General features: G+C 35.4%; 1 protein-coding gene across 1 annotated transcript; it reads right to left on the bottom strand.

Annotated features, from left to right (window-relative positions):
* Positions 1-315: 315 nt before the first annotated feature.
* cass4 (Cas scaffold protein family member 4) lies at positions 316-19,989 on the bottom strand. The gene is made up of 7 exons (XM_073826142.1): positions 19,836-19,989; positions 9,369-9,773; positions 6,970-7,041; positions 5,153-5,266; positions 3,767-5,053; positions 1,961-2,044; positions 316-1,857 (listed from the first exon to the last, which is right to left on the bottom strand). The coding sequence occupies exons 1-7, from the start codon at positions 19,839-19,841 to the stop codon at positions 1,444-1,446; spliced, it is 2,382 nt and encodes a 793-aa protein (XP_073682243.1). The 5' UTR covers positions 19,842-19,989; the 3' UTR covers positions 316-1,443.
* Between the last annotated feature and the right edge of the window lie 434 nt (positions 19,990-20,423).

The raw sequence follows: 20,423 nt of genomic DNA, 5'->3' as shown, positions 1-20,423 counted from the left end.
TGACAAGATTTGATCTAATTTGATCACACAGCTCTAAGTACTTGAACTCTTTAAATAAAAAACAGCCGGAGCACTTGAAATGAATTCATTTTCTCACCTTGATGTCACTCCAAATGTCTGTTTTTTTCTTCTGTGAAACATAAAAGATATTTTGAGAAATGTCTCAGTGTTTTTCCCCTTCTTTCTTAATACCATGGAAATCTGTGGTAACCAAAACAGTTTGGTTCTTCGAAATATCTTCTGTGTTCCACAGAATAAAGTTATACTAATTTAAAACAACGATCACACACAGTCAGAAAATGTTGGTAAGTAACATTTTATTTGTGTCAAGAAAAATATTTTCACAGACATAATATGTGGAAAAAAACTACATACTTGAAAATACTACATTCTTACATTGTGTGAAAGAATACTGAAAACTAGAAAACTGCAAATTATACAAAAAAGTAACAACTGTATTGAGGAAATATTTACATTTTGCTCAAACACTGAATTTTCATTTATTGTACAAAAAGTAACACAAACTATACTCATCTACATATATTTTGTCTACTTATCATGACCAAAAATCTGTATACAGTGTCTGGCATTTTAAAAGTGCAATTTTTGCTTAAGTCATTTAAAGTCTGAGGTTTGGCAGAGTGAGTACACCAAAAGAACACTAATAGATGTGTTTGTGTTTACATGCACAATCATACAATGATATGCTTAATAACCCATGCAAACACTTTAAACAATGTTCTTTTATCAAGTAACAATAATAAATGCTGAAAGCATAACCTGATTGCAATACATTTTAAATATCTATATGTAAACACCTTTACTGACATTTGTGACCCTGGACCACAAAACCAGTCATAAGGGTCAATTTTATTGATTCATACATCACATGAAAGCTGAATAAATACACTTTCCATTGATGGATGGTTTGTTAGAAGAGGACAATATTTAGTCAAGATACAACTATTTGAAAATCTGGAATCTGAGGGTGCAAAAAATTGCCTATAAAGTTGTCCAAAGGAAGTTCTTAGCAATGCATATTAAAAGTTTAAATATATTTACAGTAGGAAATTTACAAAATATCTTCATAGAACATGATCTTTACTTAATATCCTAATGATTTTTGGCATAAAAGAAAAATTTATAATTTTGTCCCATACAATGGATTTTTGACTGGTTTTGTGATCCAGGATCACATTTGTACAAAAGTTGTACATGTTGTGCGTGTAAACACATTAATGTCATTACTTGAGGTTATTATTATTAGGTTGTCTATTTGTTACTTTAAACACTGCCTCTTCATCTAGACTAACATTAAACAAAATAATGTATGGAGCTTGTTTTAAGAGTGACCGGTTTAGACTCAAGCTGAGATATTTCACGTATACCATGTTGTCTTCACCATCAAACCTCCACATGATAAACAGATGGCAAAACTGCTGCTCAGACATCCAGTGACATCCTGAAGTGTTGTGCCCTTTGAGCCAACTCTTTGGCAGTGTCCTGTGCCTCCTGGAGAGCCAGTGTGTCAGGGAAGTTCAAAGCTGCCTTCTTGGTCACAAGGGCCAGTTGCTTGAGATGGGCACACAGCTGATTGCTCATAGGCAAGATTTCCCGGCTGGCCTCTCGATTTTTAGCTTCACTACACAGTGTGTTCACAAGTCTTTGGCCCACCATAATGACCAGCTTGCTGTGGGAGATGAACTTTTCAGGGGGCTGGCCATCATTCAGGCTACTTATAAACACACTGATGGCCTTCTGAATAGCTCCAAAATATAACCGGCAGTGGTCAGAGATGGAAGGCTTCCTGGAGATCTGGACTGGACTGCAGGGGTTAACTGCTTGTGATTTGGAAGCCTTTTGAAGAGAAAATGAGTAACAAAATGGGTTAGAAAGTGGAAATCAATACATTTTGAAAACAATACTATGAGTATGAGAGTCAGGTTTGAGAGGTTTTTACCTGTTTTTTCAAGGTATCACCATTCCTCTTTAATTTAAGACTGCTTTTTGCTTGTTTTGGTTGTTGGTCAAACTCTGGCTTTGTCTGTTGAAAAGCAACATAGAAGTTAATACTTAATCAAGAGACATCAAATTGATTTAAAGTGACAGAAATGACATTTCTAATGTTATAAAAGTTTTCGTTTTTAATTGATAATCACATCTTTCTTGAGCAGCAAATCGACCTATTAGAATGATTTCTGAAGGATCATGTGACACTAAAGACTTGATGAAATGGCTGATGAAAATTCTAATTCTTTAAATTTGGAACATAACTTATTTAGACATAAGGCTTTAATTTTATAGCAATTTTGGCTTCAAAAATATTTAGTAAAATATTTATTTTATATATGTGACCCTGGACCACAGTGGCATGAATTATATTTGTAGAAATAGCCAAAAATACATTGTATTGGTCAATTTTTTTCTTTTTTTAATGCCAAAGATCATTAGGATATTAAGTAAAGATCATGTTCCATGAAGATATTTTGTAATTTTCCTACCATAAATATATCAAAACTTGACTTTTGATTAGTAATATGCATTGCTAAGAACTTCATTTGGACAACTTTAAAGGCGATTTTCTCAATATTTCGATTTTTTGCTGATTTAAAGTGACAGAAAAGATATCTCTAATTTTATAAAAGTGTTATTTTTTAAATGATACTCATAAGACATGTTTCTTGAGCAGCAAATCAGCATATTAGAATGCTTTCTGAAGGATCATGTGACACTGAAGACTAGATGAAACTGGCTGTTGAAAATGTAGCTTTGCCATCACAAGAATAAATTATATAATGAAATATATTAAAATATAAAACAGTTATTTTTAATGTTAAAAAGTTAAAAAGATTAACTTTGCTGTTATTGATAAAAAAATGTAATAATTTAATAATACTATTAAAAGTAATCTTTAGCCAATTTCAAAATGAATATCTATTTTTCGCACTGTACATTATAATGCTGTCATTCTTAAATTCACTCATGATTTTTCTTTTTTTTTTAGTGTGTTATTTTTAATATTTTTAATTTTATAGTATGATAATGTATAATATAACATTTAATATCAACCATTTATCAATTATAGGCCATAACATGAAAACAGTTATGGTCAACAAATCATTGAATAAAGTTATTTTTGTTTTCTTTGTGACCAAAAACGAATTCTAGTAGCTTCATTTCATTACATGTCACATGGACTATTTTAACAATGCCCTTACTAACTTTCTGGGCCTCAACTGTAGTGCCCTTGCTGTCTATGGAGGGTCAAAAAGCTCTTGGATTTTCATCAAAGAAATCTTAATTTATGTTCTGAAGACAAACAAAGGGGTAACACTTTACAATAAGGTTCATTAGTTAAACATTAGTTAATGTATTAACTAACATGAACTAACCATGAGCAATACATTAGTTACTGTATTTACTAATCTTCATTAACGTTAGTTAACGGAAATACAGTTGTTCATTGTTTGTTCATGTTAGTTCACACTGCATTAACTAATGTTAACAAGATTTTAATAATGTATTAGTAAATGTTGAAATTAACATTAACAAAGATTAATAAATGCTGTATAAGTGCAGTTCATTATTAGTTCATGTTAACTAATGTGGTTAACTAATGTTAACTAATGAACCTTATTGTAAAGTGTTACCAACAAAGGTTTTACAGGTTTAGAATGACACGAGGATTAGTAATTAATGTAATTAAAATAAATAAATACATTTTAATTTTTGGTTGAACTATCCCTTTACAGTGTGATTTGCCTACCTGAAGTTGTACATAGTCACTTTCATCAATTCCTGAGTCAACCGTTGTTTCACTTTTACTGTGACTTCTCCTTTCAGACGCAATTACATTCTCCACTTCATCTGGTTCCTTAGCCAGCACTTTGAAGAGAAGCTTCCCATTTGCATTCAGGATGGATACCAGCCTTTTCACATCCTCCGGTAAAGTTCGAGCCACCATAACAAAGCGCTCCAGGTGGTCAGGTGTCTGTGGCTGGCCTGCATCCTGAGTTAGCTTATCCAGCATCCAGCCCAGATCTCGCAGAGTCGTAGCAGCCTGCTGAAGGATCAAGCCTGAGTCTTCAACAATGGAGAGCTGCTTCAGGAGTCTAGTCTGCAGGTTAAAGTCTGTCAGCCGCTGTGCGTTACCTCTGACATCCAACGCAAAGTTTAAGAAGCAGGTAACGGAGTCAGTCACATCTTCGGTGGCTGTCCGAATCTGATGGAGGTGCTGACTCAGATGCTCTTTGGTTCTCCATTGGCTGCTGACGAACAGCATAAGCTTGGGCACGGACTGGCACACCGCTTCTTGGAGCTCAAGCAACTTGTTGCTGGCTTCCTCCTGTGAAAGTGTGACCTCACGCAAGGGCTCAGGTTCAGGAGAACTCAGCATGAAGGAGTCGCAAGAGCTCCTGGATGAACTGGAAGCTGTGGAGGAGGTGGACACCGTTGAGCTCCTCTGATGGTCTTTGTTGTTCTCGTCGTCTCTTTTAATTATTCCTTCCAAAGGCTGCCTGGACGTTGTCCTGCCCCTCGAGGGCCAGCGATGAAGTTGGTCATACATAGGTCCAGGTTTATCCCTGTACTCAATAGATTCGTGGCTTGTTTTAAAGTCCATTTCAGGAGGGGTTTGCTCTCTGGGTAACACTACAGGACTCTCTGTTCGTTTAAGGCGAGGTGGGACATCATAGATGCATGTGTTTGTTGAATTCCCAATGTCTGTACAATACTGCACCACTGCATTGCTTGGTTTGGGGATGTCATAGAGGGGTTGGATAGGACTGTGCTTCCTTTCAGGCTGGCTGTGATTTGGCAAAATGTCATAAATCGGCTTGTTTGAATTCAGAGTTTTGGGTGGCATGGTGCCGTAGCAGCAAGGTACACTTCCTTGTTTTTGGGGGAAGACAGGCACGTCATAAATCCATTCAGACTTGCAGGGTTTCGGCATGGTACTATAACCACACAGAGGCTTTTGAGGATCTTCACTGATGGAAGGCATTGGGATGTCATAATTGGGGTCTTGGGAAGTCAGTGGGGTTACGGTGGCGACCTAAAAAAGAAGCAAATTGATTTGATTCAGCTTTTGTACTGTATCGGAGTTGTATCAGTCAAGACATCTTCACAGTTTTAATGCGTTAGTATAGCTTACTTTTTTCTTGATTAAAGTTGGGCATCTTGCACTTTGCAGCAGTTCGTATCTATTATGAAAGTCTGTGCTTGACATCACCGATGTTTTTCTTTCCAAAGGCTGCGGTGTTGATGGCTTCAAAGACAAGTTACACAATTTATTATGTTAACTTTGATCGGTATCATTTTGCAGAGTATTTCTTAAAGTGACGTTCTCACTTCTCCATCTTTTTAGTCTTTTGAATGAATAACTACAAATACTTAGTGCAAGGGTTTGTAAACATTTTAATGCCAAATTAAACAAAATGATAAAAAACAAAGACGTTTTTTAAAGTCTCTTCTGCTCAGCAAGCCTGCATTTATTTGCTCTAAAGTACAGCGACAACAGTACAATTTTTGAAATATTTGTACTATTTAAAATAACTGTTTTGTATTTGAATATGTTTCAAAATGTAATTTATTCCTGTGATTTCAAAGCTGTTTTTTTAGCATCAGTATTTCAGTTACATGATCCTTCGTAAATCTTTCTAATATTCTTTTTTGCATGCTTAAAAAAAACAACATTTATTATTATTATGTTGAAAACAGCTGAGTAGAATTTTTTCAGGTTTCTTTGATGAATAGAAGGTTCAGAACAAAAGCATTTATTTCAAATATAAATCTTTTGTAAGATTATAAATATCTTTATCATCATATTGTTCAATTAAAACCATCCTTGCTAAATAAAAGTATTACTTTGTGTAATTAAAATAATAATAATAATATAAAAATATACTGACTCCAAGCATTTGAATGGTATAGTGCATAATGTCACAAAGACTTTTTATTTCAGATAAATGCTGATCTTTGGATTTTTCTATTCATCAAAGACTCCTAAACAAAATGTACTTAACTTTTTTTAAATATTAATAATAATAAAAAAAATGTTTATAGCATATTAGAATGATTTCTGTAGGATCATGTGACACTGAAGCCTGGATAAATCAGACTGAAAATTTAGCTTTGATCACAGGAATAAATTACATTTCAAAATATATTCAAATAGAAAGCAGTTATTTTAAACAGTTAAAATATTTCACAATATTACTGCTTTTGCTGTATTTTGGATCAAACAAATGCAGGCTTGGTGAGCAGAAGAGACTTCTTTAAAAATCTACATTAAAAATCTTACATCTAAAAACTTTTGACTGGTAGTGTATTATGGAAATTTTTTTTTTTATTAATGTTTCCAAAATTAAAATAATAAGTATTATTGCCACTGCATTGATGTAAAAATAATTATATATTATATACTAGAAATATATAATTATATATATATATATATATATATAGATTCTTATGTATATATTCCAGCTTAAAATAATAAGTATTAGTATTGCCACTGCATTAATGTACAAATAATTATATATATATATATATATATATATATATATATATATATATATATATATATATATATATTCCAGATAATACAGTACATCTTTATATACCATAAACCACTATTATTTATTAGATGCATAAACCTCAGAGAAAAAAGCAGTTTTCACAGTAAAGGTTTTTTAATGATACATGGATTTGTTTTTACATTTATTTACACTGTATTTTTATACTGACCAAACAATGTCTGTTAATAAAAATAAATTGTGCAGAAGTAAATATTGTCTGTAACTGTTTATATTTCAGACTTCTTAATTTTATACTTTTTCATTTCACATCCTTTTTAAGGTTTTTTTTTTTTTTTTTTTTTTTCCTGCAGGCCGTTTTACAGACCTCTAGGTGTCTTTTGACCTCAACTGGAAACCCTGGGCTAGTAAACAACTCTAAAAAAAAAACACTTACTGTGAACAAGGAGTGTTTTCTCACCAGGCTTGGGACATCATATATTTCTGCACCACTTCTGGCAGGTAAACCCTGAAAAGCATAAAAATGTCAGTCTAGGCAAAAATAAACCAACTAAACAAGCAAAAAATCAAATACTCCATGTAGATGACTACACATGGCCACTTCTTAAAGCGAGACAGAATCCTTAAAAGTGCTGTACACTTTACTGTGTGCCTGCCCAATTAACCCAGTTTTCTAATTGAAGCCATACTACACATAATCTGCTGAGTGCATCTACATCTCTCCCTGAAGCAGGAGGGGAAATTGGCAACATGTGAACCCAGCTGCCTCACCTATTACACACTACCTTGCACCGACACTTCCCTCTCTTGCTTTCTTTCTGCGTCTTTCTTTCTTCCTCTCTCTCTCTTCCTTTCTCTAAGTTCCCCAGCCACAGATCTTCTGGTTGCAGTTAGTGGTGTCTGAATTCTGTCTTTGCTACTCTTTTACAAGCTCATAAAGCCTCTGTGCTACATACCTGTCCCCACAGAGAGAGGCCCCTGGTCCCCATCTGTGAACTCTTTGCCAGTAGGGGTTTCCGAGACATTTACTTGTTAGACATATATTCTACTAAATCATCTGGACATTCAGTAAAGGCTCATTAAATTTAGCGTCCACATCAACAGACAATAACAATGTTTAAAAAAGTGCTGTTCATACATCTGCTGCATTAGGTTAGTTTACTCATCCAAGATGTTTATGTCTTGTTTTTTTCAGTCGAAAAGAAATGAAAGTTTTTGAGGGAAACATTCAAGGATTTTTCTCCATATAGTGAACTTCAATGGGGACCAATGGGTTGAAGGTCCAAATTGCAGTTTCCATGCAAGTTCAAAGGGCTCTACACGATCCCAGCCAAGGAATAACGATCTAGCAAAACGATCAGCCATTTTCTTAAATAAAAATAATATTTGAAATACTTGTAAAATTTAAAATATTTTAAATACTTTTTAAATACTTCCTCGATTGGGATCACGTGGAGCCCTTTGAAGCTGAATTGAAAGTGCAATTTGGACCTTCATCCCGTTGGGCACCATTGAAGTCCACTATATGGAGGAGAATCCCGAAATGTTTTCCTCAAAAAAACGTAATTTCTTTGCGACTGAAGAAAGAAAGACACAAACATCTTGGATGACATGGGGGTTTAAGTCCGCTTAAAGTCCGTTGGATTCTGATTGGCAGTCGATTTTTTTTTAGCATTCATCAACTGGAAAAAAAAATCATTCTGAAAGTGATTCCGCGATATGGTCCCTCTGATATCATTATAGACTTACCTAATCTCACAGAATTAAAACCATTATTAAAACTTTATAGTTAAAATTATCACTGTTTTTAAATTGTTTCAAACTAAATTGGCTGAACAATTAACTTTTTTTCTGGTCCTGTATGAATCAGATTACTTTTACATCAAATCAATGCACCAAAAAAGATACTTTTTCTTTTTGCTTTTTCTGTAAGTTTCACATACTCCGCATCTCCGTTTACAGGGATTCGTGAAAACGACTAAAACAGAATTTTGCAGGCAAGTCCAGTATTTTGCGCTCACTTGTCGCATATGCATGATGGCGTTTTTCCAAATTTGCATTTTGTCAAGCTGATAAAACCAGCTAAAATGAGACTAAGCTGAGGCGTTTTGGCTACTTCTTTAGCTAGTCAGGCTGGGAGATCAGCTAAAACCAGCTACTTCCAGCTAAGACCAGCCTGGCTGGTTTTAGCTGTGTTTTTTTTTTTCAGCAGGGCAGATTTTAGTTAAAAACAGTATTGTGTAAATGCCCCTTCAGTGATTTTTGAAAAGATCCCTTGAGTCAGTGACTCTTTTGTTTCACTTCTGAATAAATCAGTGTTTTGAACAAATCAATTGGATAAATGATTCAATTCAATAGCTCGCTCAAAAAGACAGTCACTTAATAAATGTGAAAAAAAAGCGCTGCTTTTGGGCTGTGTATCAGCACTTTTGGGAATCAAATTCATGCAAAGGAACTAGCTATTAAAAATTTGTTATTTTTGTTTTCTCTGCACACAAAAATATTCTCGAAGCTTCATAACATTACGGTTGAACCTCTAATGTCACATGGACTATTTTAATGATGTCCTTACTACCTTTCTGGGCCTTGAACATTGCTGTCTATGCAGGGTCAAAAAGCTTGAATTTCATTAAAAATATCTTCATTTGTGTTTTGAAGATGAATGAAGATCTTACAAGTTTTGGAACAACATGAGGGTGAGTAATAAATGACAGAATTTTCATTTTTGGGTGAACTATCCCTTTAAGGAGTTTACATGATCATAAATGGATTATTATAAACATATCTACTGATAAAATCTGAGAAAATGTGCTGTAGTTCCAGTGAGAGACTTACGTTATGAGCAGACATGGGTCCATCTAGATCTTCTTGTGCCATGTGCTTATCTGGTGAAGGGACGGCTTGAAAAGGCACTTTATATATTGTACTCATTTCTTCATAAATCGGAATCTCTGGTTGCCTGGCAGCTTTTGGAGTTTGATAGATGCTCTGATGACCATGATTGCTCAAGTAGTCCTTCTCTATACCTAAGTTCATACAAAGTTTCTCAGCCTCTGCCGGGGAAAGCGGAGCCAGGCGGTTCGCTGGTGCCAGGCCCTGACGTCCATGAAGAGAACACTTCCACCAGCCGATGCTCCCTGCAACATTTTTCTCTAGCACCACGATGAGGTCACCCTTGCGAAAAGCCAGTTCATCCTCAGTTTCGGCCGTGTTGTCATAAAGAGCTCTGGCAAACAGCGGCTGAAGGAAACAGAAGACAGAAGATGTGAGAAAGTGGTCTCTCAAGACAACTACTGGTTAGAAGAAGACACGTAATGACAATGACACACAATGGAGGACCACCACAGATGGCAGAGCTGTCTTGGAATTGGATTTGAACAAACAATGGCCTTGTGTGACATGGATAATGGGCCTGTGCGTAACTAGGCACAACTTCGTAGCCCAGCTGAAAGAATCCCTGTGACCTTGTTCCCTATATATCCTCTGAGGCTTTGCTCAGATAAGCAGTAAAGATTCAACACAAATGTTTTGTTTTTGTAGTCTAAACAGACTTTTTTCTTTGTCTAATTGCAATATATACAGTTGAAGTCAAAAGTTTACATACATCTTGCCTCCACTTGATTCCTAATACTGTGTTGTTACCTGAATGATCCACAGCTGTGTTTTTTAGCGATAGATTCATGAGTCTCTTGTTTGTCCTGAAAAGTTAAACTGTTCTTCAGTTAAATCCTTCAGGTCCCACAGATTCTCTGGTTTTTCAGCATTTTTGTGTGTCATATGCAGCTATTACAGAAGGTTTAAATGCTCACTGATGCTCCAGAAGGAAACACAATGCATTAAGAACCAGGGGTGTAAACTTTTGAACAGAATGAAGATGTGTACATTTTTCTCATTTTGCCGAAATATTTCCCCCCCCCCCCATTTAGTACTGCCTTACAGAAGCTACAGAAGATCTTTACATGTTTCCCAAAAGACAAAATAAGTCAAATTTACCCTGATCTTCAATTTCAAAAAGTTTTCACCCCCGGCTCATAATGTGTATTTTTGTTTATGTTTTCATAATATTGAGTACTATTTCTGAGAATGTAGATGTCCAAAGACAGGTCAATGAATGAAAAGCCTTCATCTACGCTTGGTTTGCACTTCCTGACACAATTTTCTTTAGAAAAGAGGAAACATCTTCCACACACTTCCCTGTAAGTCTACATTTTAAAATCCCCAAAATACAACATTCAGGTTTCTGGTCTAGGCTGTTTAGCAGTGGGAAACAATGTGAACAATGAATTCATTCAAATCATTTTTAGCAGAACTCGGTCTGTAAATTCAATAGTAGTTCCTGAGTTTGATTCTCAGGTACTTCAGTTGTCTGCACAGTTATTTATAAACAGGCCCTCAGACATATCCAAACACCTGCACCTGCAAATCATACAGTAAACAAGAGATTTGATGCGGGGGACATCTGGACAGCCCCTCACTCAGCACACACTACTCCACACACACGCACACACGCTTCTACTATGTGCACACGTCCTTTTAAACCCCATCCCATGTGCTCAGAAATTCCTCAGCAGCAACAGTGCACATGCTTAAAATTAAACATCATCCTACAGACAGGCTTATTGTCAGATACAGCAACAACAAAACAAGCAAAACAAACCCAATTAAATTGTCACAGGGCGTTTCCTCTGAGGAGGCTAGAAAGGCAGTACCTCCTCAAAATATTGGATGAGAAAAAAACAGTAGTACAAAAATAAAACAACACCAATATTACAAAATAAAAACACTATTTCGCTAGACAACTGATTTTGAAAGCTGAGACTTTGTTTCATATTAAAAGTACCAAAAGCACAAAGCTTATCGCTATTATCGGGTGGCTGGAGCACTACAAATAGGCCTAATGAATGCAATCGAAAATGTGAAATATTATTTTCATTACTGTCCCTGTGAGTATAATACATGGTATGATTTCTTCTAATAATCCCACATATATTCAAAAAAAATTCCGGTGGCCTGGCAACTTCTCCCGGTGCTCCCAATCCGGGCCATTGCTTATGCAAACTAGGCCTATGCTCTCAAAATATTATAACTTTAATTGCTACAATTTAATTCTTGAAATTTCAACTTTATTCTTGAAGCTTTTAGACTTAATTCTCAAAATATTTAGACTTCATTCTCATAATTTTTCAATTTTTAAAAAAATATTTTAACTTTATTCTCGAAACATTTCGACTTTGTTCTCGAAACATTCTGACTTTTTTCTCGAAACATTTCGACTCCATTCTCAAAACATTTCATCTTCATTCTCGAATAATTTCGACTTTATTCTCATAATATTTTGACTTCATTCTCGTAATTTTTCAACTTTATTCTGAAATATTTCAATTTAATTCTCGATACATTTCAACTTTATTCTCGTAATATTTCAACTTTGTTCTTTAAACATTTTGACAGCATTCTCGAAACATTTTGACTTTAATCTGGTAATCTTACATTTTTTAACATTGCACTAAAACACTGTAAGATATAACCACTTTGCTACATCAAAAAAACATTAAATGGCATGAAAACATGATCTGTGGGAGTTTTTAGTAAGTAATCAGCTTGGTGAAATTTAAAGTAAAGCTCCATTTCTATGACCATTATTTAGCAAGCTTTGATGAGTGATGATTCGAAAAATTTAAAAATAGTTAATTTCACTTTTTATTAAAAAAAATTAAGCGCTGTCTGCACACATAGGTGATCACCATTTCTTCAATGCAATGTTCATGTGTGTACGTGTGCATGCATGTGTGTTCAGTAGCTGATGTTCAGCTCCCCCCACCCCATATCCTCTCCCCCCACACGCCAGCCTTCCTTCCTCAAAGCTCCACTCCCCGCTGATAAGAGATGGACGCAAGCGCTGCCTTAAATGGCTCATGGACGGATCCTCTGTGACAAAGCCTCTATTCAGCCCACATGGCTGACATACTGAGCACCTGTTCCGCTCGCAAGCCCACCAGTTGATTGCAATGCAGGCTCTGGTTAATGCATGCTGACCACAACAAACCACAGGCCCTCCTACACTGATCCATGTAGACCAAAGCTCACCAGGGCCAGTCCCAGCATGCTTTATGCTTTATGCTTGCATGAGAACTTAGCTGCAAACGAGAGCAACAAACCCAAGTCGCACTTTACTTAAAATAGACATGGTGTGAGGTGGTTCTGCTAGCATGCAAAATAATATAATAGGTGTTGCGGTTAGGTGGGAAAGACCAATTCAGTTGGTTGTTTTATAGAGCACAATGCTAACAACAGAAAAATAGCAGTTTTCTGAGCATCTAAAATCATGTAATATGCCTAATTTGCATTAAAAGCATTACATTGACACTAAAAAGAATGTAATACAATGACTAACATGTTTTTGTGGTTACTGAAAATGCAGAGACTGAAACTATCTAACCTCAGAAATGGTCAATTTCACAAATAATTACAAAGAAATGTCAAGCAACATTGAATTAAACGTGAAATAAAGTATTTTTTGTAAAACTTCAGAAAAGATTATTTTACAGTCTATAAGTAATTTGTAGGTCGGTAGGGCTGTCACTAACTATTATGTTGTAAATGAGCAATCAGTAGATTATTTTGATGATTAATCGAGTAATCAGATTTAGATTAATAGATACATTTTTTGAGGTACAAAATAGACCTAAGCCAACAATAGCTTTTAAAATGACTTAAAATACATATATAATAGCAATGAGGCAATAATAACTGGATTAGATAAAGTATCAAGGGCAAGTAATCATATGGTTTTATTGAACAAAACTCTGAAAATATATAATGTATTATAAACAATAGAAGTAATGTACATTATGTATTATATCAGATGACTGCAGACGGCATCAACGCCCTGCCAATTGTTTTTACACTTAACTGCTTGATATAATCCTTGTTTAATATTGACCAAACAACATTTAAATCAAATGTTTACTTAGTCTTCAATATCTGGTCATTCTTTACCACAGAAATGCTACCACCACTGTAATTTCTTGAATATGTGGACATCAAAACGTGTAAACTCAGATTTAAATTTTGAAGTAGCATTTTTGTGAAACTTCAGAAAAGATTATTTTACGGTTTATAAGTAATTTGTAGGTCGGTAGATCAAACATTGCTCCGTTTGGGGTTGTCACTAACAATTATTTTGGTAATCGAGTAATCAGTTGATTATTTTGACATTTAAAAAAGCCTGATAATTATATATATTTTTTGAGGCGATAAAAACTGATCTTAGCCAACAATAGCTTTTAAAATGGCTTAAAATACATATACGGTAACAATGAGGCAATACTAACTGGTTCAGATAAAGCATCAAAGGCAAGTAATCATATGATTTTATTAAAGAAAACTCTGAAAATACATAATGTTTTATAAACAATAGAAATAATGTACATTATTTGTTATATCAGATGTCTTTCTGAGGGCACCAACGCCCTTACGATTGATTTTACACTTTACTGTACGATATAATCCTTGTTTAATATTGACCAAACAACATTTAACTCAAATGTCCACTTAGTCTTTAATATTTGGCCATTTCTTTACCACAGAAATGCTACCGCCACTGCAATTTCTTCTAAAATTGCAATGACCAGTTAACATGTTGAGAAAGATGTTGATGTATTCTGCTGTGTTTGCTTAGGTATATAAATGATTTACTTTACAAATCTGATGAAATGGTGAATGTTGCACTCCCAGATGAACGTTATAATATGCATAGATGGAGCCTGAGAGGCTCTCAGGAGTTTGGTATATCATGCAGCCTTGGAAAACGGTCAAAGAATGTGTTTCACAGAGATTCTCCTCTGTGGATGGCGCCACTTTCCAGTATTTTGCCGGTTACTTGACAAAAAGCAGTCGAGGATTTTTGTTCAAATCGAGTACTCGATTCTAATCAAGAAATCGTGACAGCCCTAGCACTGGCTCAACTAATGGCGTGAGTTTGGGGCGGGGCTATCCGTTTGCCCTAGCCAATGGAAGACAGAGGGACTGTTGTTCAAGAAAAGTCTTCTTTTTGAAATTCTAGTGTTTAGTGATGCTTGCAGCACAGAAACTAGGGGTATTTTTCACACTTTCATAAACATATTTCTGCTAAAAATGGTTTGAACATTGTTCACACTGTTACAGATAAATAGTCTAACCAGCAGTATTTAGTGCTCAAATACTGTGCTGAAATGGTGCGACTGTAGTGAATTTGCCCCTGGTCTGTACAACCGCACACGTGTCTTTAAAGGGAAGATTGCTGAGTGTGTACATTTCTAAGTTTGCGTTTGGAGTATGCACGTGTGTACAGTGAGAAAGGAGGTCAAATTCAGCTGGGATTCCAGCACACGCCTGCTTGTGCAGATCAGACTCGGACAGCTGGCCTCAGCTCTCTAGAAGCAGCTGTCTCTCTCCTTCATGTCTCACACCCGCTCTCTCTCCCTCTCTGCGCATCTTGTTTTCTTGTGGGATGAAAATGAAAACTGTGATATGCCATACTGTGCTTTCACATATTAATAAAAATATCTAGATTTGTAGCATTTTATCAATATAGAATCTTCTGAAATCTTAGTGACCCCTAACTTTGGAACAGTAGTGTGCATCTAATTTCTACACGTAGAAATAAACATTTCATATTCGTTTATTCCGTTTATCAGAAAAAATGCCTTTTGCGTGGGGGTCCTGATCACCCTTTTGAGCTTATTTACATGTTTTCTCACTTCTTACATTCTCTCACATTGACTACAATTCTCAATAAAATTAGGATTTGTTCATTCAGAGAACTACTCGTTCCTCTGAACATGTGTAGTCTAAAGTGTCAGAAGTGATCCATAAGTAAGATTTTACTGTGTTCACACTTCTGCAAAATGCGTATTTAGTGTGTGAAACATCTTCCCATTAACTTTAACCCCTCAACTTAAAGGTGAAAGTGCAAACCCCAGTGTCAGCACTCCTCAGCAGATGATTCTAGATACGAGACAAAAATGCTTGCTATGGAAAGAATGACGCAAACACAGAAGTCAAATCTTTAGCACTTTATAATGTAGTGATATGAATACTCTATTTACTCACTCTCATGTCCTTACAAACATGTATGGCTTACTTTCTTCTGCAAAACACAATGGTGATATTTCCATCCATGTTTTAAACATCTTTCTCCATACAATGAAAGTCAATGGGGTCCAAAACAACTTTGGACCTGTTTGACTACCACAATATGGAGAAAACCACACTTCTTCTTAATTTCCACATGTATGCCAAAGAAAGTAAGTAAGCAAGCTATCGCTTTAATTGGAAAACTGGACACATATTTGAGACTGCAGAGAAGCTGTTGATGAGACAAAGTGGTCTATATTTGCAAAGTTAGAATATTTTCGCAGTGAGAGGATTGCTTTGACATAAATATTTATAGTATGCACACAGGGTCACCAGATCAGGCAATGAGCATCTCTCTTTACAGGGACAGGAAGCTGCCTTGTTAAGATGATATATTAGACTTTCCCACACTGAGTGAGTGCATGAGTATGCGCCGATGTAGGCCGTCTGAGATGTGCTTCATGCAAATTGTGTACCTAAGAAAAATTCCACTTGCATTCCAAGCTCACAGAGAATCCTAGTTTAACAGCTTGATTAGAAGTGACAACTTCATCCCACTCTGTCCAAAGCAATGGGGAGAAGCAACTTAACTCTTTTTTTCAGTCAGAATTTTAGTGGGTCAAAGTGCATCAGACAAAACAGCAGCTATAGATGAGGAAAAACAAGAACTTTTTTTTTTTTTTTTGACTATAATGAAGTCTGGTTCACTTAGCAGCTTGTTGAATTCAAGAACTGACAGTAAGGGGCTTTCCAACTAATATGCAAAATGCATAGTTTGTTTCTTAAAGGGATAGTTCACCAAAAAATGAAATTCTGTCATTAATTACTCACCTTTATGTCATTCCAAATCTGTAAGACCTTTGTTCATCTTCGGAACACAAATTAAGATATTTTTGATGAAATCAAAGAGCTTTCTCACCCTGCAAAGACAGCAACAACTGATACATTCAAGTCCCAGACAGGCAGTGAGGACATCATTACAATAGTAAACACCACATTGAAGACTGACATGAAAAAGAAGAAATTGTTGAATATAGTCATTATTTTGGTTTTCTTTGAACACAAAAAGATTCTCATAGCTTCCCAAAATTATGATTGAACCACTGTAGTCACATGGACTATTTTAACGCTGTCCTTACTACCTTGCTGGACCTTAAACAAGTCAGTTGCATTGCCGTCTATGCAGGGTCAGAAAGCTGTTGGATTTCATCAAAAATGCTTTAATTTGTGTTCTGAAGATGAACGAAGGTCTTACAGGTTTGGAACGACATGAGGGTGAGTAATTAATGACAGAATTTTCATTTTTGGGTGAACTATCTCTTTAATTCTTGAACATTCAAAATATGTTAATTAATACAACTTGAATGCAAAAGGTTTAGATCATGATGGAGTATTGGAAAGATCTAGGTCAGCGAACACTAACATCCACCCATTGTATATAAGCTGTCCGTCTTAAACTGTTTTGGTATTTCCTGTGTCACAGCAATGATGATATCATATACAAACCTCTTGTTTCTCAGAGGTGACTTCCTGGGACCCATCAATTCTCATGACTCTGTTTGTTTATTTATTTAAATTTTCCAGGGAGGATATAGGAGTTAATAATCACAAACTGATGTTTAGATATCCTATATGAGTCAGTGCAATCATCCATCACTAACTACAAGTTCCCCTTTTGGAAATTTGAGTGTTTTGAAATTGATGCATCACAGGAAATGTCAGACGTCAATGCAACACAACAATTAAACAACTGAACATAAAGATATGCCAGTCATGATTATGATATACTGCAAATAAAGTCTCAGGGTTTATTAGGGCCAGTGAGTGGACTTTTTTCATTGCTCTGTTTTATCTAGAAGCTGATTTCCTGACCCTTCACTTCTGCTTTTTATGCATATACTGTTAACCACATTTTGCTGTCTTCTGAGGCAACATACAGCTTAAGCCACCAAATGTTTGTGGATCTGCTTCCCCAAGTGCATATGGTACGTAGCTAGCACTGTTCCTGTTACTTGCGTTAAATGCAGACAAAAATGTACATGAATGTAAATGTAAATGAACATAAATTTTAAAATGCGTCTACAGGTATCGTGTTAAATAGAGTGACATACAACAACAGAGACATTCTATTTTTATCGCAGAGGAACAGCCATTCAATTAAATGCTAATTTTGAATGAATTTGGTATCAGTTTTGGTCAAGGGAAATAGAAAATAGAAGTTCTCCAAACATAATTTAGGGTTATTACCCATCGGATTGCATTGAAGATTCAAGAATCTTTCTTGCTGAAAGTGTGGGTGAGAGGAATCAAGCTGGGCTGTGGGTGTGATTTTGCAACTATCTGTCGTGTCACATCGCATGATTAAAATACTTGATATAAGGAAGATATGAAATGGCCAAAAGGTCAAATGACGGAGAAAATAGCTGGAAGTAGCTGACACTGAATACAATACACATTCGTGCCAACATTCAGACTCTAAGGGACTTTTCAACTGATCTGAAGTGACAGTAAAGACATTTACAGCGTTTCAAAGGATTTCTATTTCAAATAAATGCTTTTTTTTCCAAAGAATCCTGACGTATCACAGTTTTCACAAAAATATTAAGCAGCACAACTCTTTTCAACATTGATATCAAGAAGAAATGTTTCTTGAGCAGCAAATTAGTATATCAGAATGATTTATGAAGGATCATGTGACACTGAATACTGGAGTAATGATGCAGTAGAACAGTAGTGTATATAAAAGCTTTCAATTAAAGTTTTTTTACTTAATAATAATGTAGTTATGTAAATACACTGGTCTTTAATGCACACTACCAGTCAAAAGTTTTTGAACAGTAAGATTTTTAATGTTTTTTTTTTTAAAGAATTGTCTTCTGCTTACCAAGCCTGTATTTATTTGATTCAAAATACAGTTAAATTCTGAAATATTTTTACTATTTTAAAAATAACTGCTTTCATTTTTTGAAATATATTTTAAAATGTAATTTATTCCTGAGATCAAAAGTAAATTTTCAGCATCACTACTCCAGTCTTCAGTGTCACATGATCCTTCAGAAATCTTTTTTTATAACATGATAATAATCAGAAAAGTTAAAATCAAAATATTAGAATTATTTCTGAAGGATCATGTGACTTTGAAATCACAGGAATAAATTACATTTTATAATATACTTCATTAGAAAACAGTTATTTTAAATAATAATAAAATATTTCAGAATTTAACTGTTTTTGCTGTACTATGAATCAAATAAATTCAGGCTTGGTGAGTAGATGAGACTTTTTAAAAAAACATTAAAAATCTTCAAAAACTTTTGACCGCTAGTGTAAAGTGACCAATTATTTTTCCATTATGTTAGTATAGTGTTGAGGCTTATATTTTATAGTGTTGAGGTGTATAAACCACATAAATGTGTGAAAGCGTATTCTAATCTACCCAGTTGGATAGAGATATATTACAGTGACTAGCATCAAACTCACTTGATATTCTCAACATGTGACATGAGCAAATATATAATACTTTAGTCACATGTGATGTGCAATACCTAATCTGATTGCCATTGTAATTATCAGCAAATACACATTTAAATGTGCAAACCACCGCTGTGGTTAGAAATGACAAATAAAGATGAGCAGTTCATCATTAAGTTCTTCTCTAACAGCATCAGACAACCACAAGAACACATTCTCATACAGAGATGGAACTTTCTTCACTAAGAACAGTAAAAGTGCTAATATCCAGCTATAATAGTTAAAACTTCATCATCCGTTAAACCTCTAACCTCTCCAACTCAACTCGACCCGAGTTTCAAAAGAAGAGAGCATGTTAATGACAGCCATAAAGTGCCATTCTCTTCCTTTCACTCTCAGGGTTAGCGGTATCGCGTTTCACAGGACCTTCTGCAAATGTAGGGGTCTATATGAAGCTCGGGGCATTGAGGGCAGGGGTTAGAGCTGACACCACATCTGAACAGTAAAACCCCAGCAGTTGGTTGTCGGCAAGCAAAAAAAAAAAAAAATCTAGCGTACAGGAACGGTTCCTGTTTGATACTTTGACAGCAGGCTGGTAGTTTCCTCTGAGAAATCATTTAATACTACTAGCTCATTCAGGGTCAAAAAAGGTCTGAAGATGCACCTAAAGAAATTAGATTTTGTTTCTGAAGTTAATTTAGAAGTGATACTGACCTCCATCTCTCTGAGAGCTGAATCCTATGATCAATCAGTTCATAAATCCCATTCAAAAGTCCATATGGAATTGACAAACACAGCAAAGCTTGTTCAACAGCATCTGTGAATCTCTCTAAATCTCTCTGTATTTGTGTTTGCTATATGTCTATGTTCTCCGGTCTTCTTGTGGCTCTCTCACACACACACATTACCCAAATAAACCCAGAGTCCAGACACTTCACAATAAGGGGCGGGGAGTGCAGCATTCACTCATGACATGTGTCTTGCTCTCATGCATGTCAGCCAATCCGAATCCTCTTTAACAACTGCTGTCGCACCTCCTCCAACTTCTACGAAAATGTGAGAGAATATCTGTGTCTGATTCAAAAGAACAGAAGTTGGTCAGATGGAATATGTAGGTTGTTTTCCAAATGAAAGACAAGTCAGTATTACTATTGCTTTAGTTCCACTATTCGTTTTACAAATCTATTTTCACTTTCGCCTGGTACACGAGGTGATTTATTGGTTTAATGGGACAGATTCTCTAGTGGACAGACTTTGTTGTCAGGACAACAGATAGAGACCCTGGTGGGTCATGTCCTAAAA

This window comes from Garra rufa, chromosome 20 (genome assembly GCF_049309525.1).
Source record: "Garra rufa chromosome 20, GarRuf1.0, whole genome shotgun sequence".
Taxonomy (NCBI): Eukaryota; Metazoa; Chordata; class Actinopteri; order Cypriniformes; family Cyprinidae; genus Garra; species Garra rufa.
This window is presented reverse-complemented; position numbering and strand designations above follow the sequence as displayed.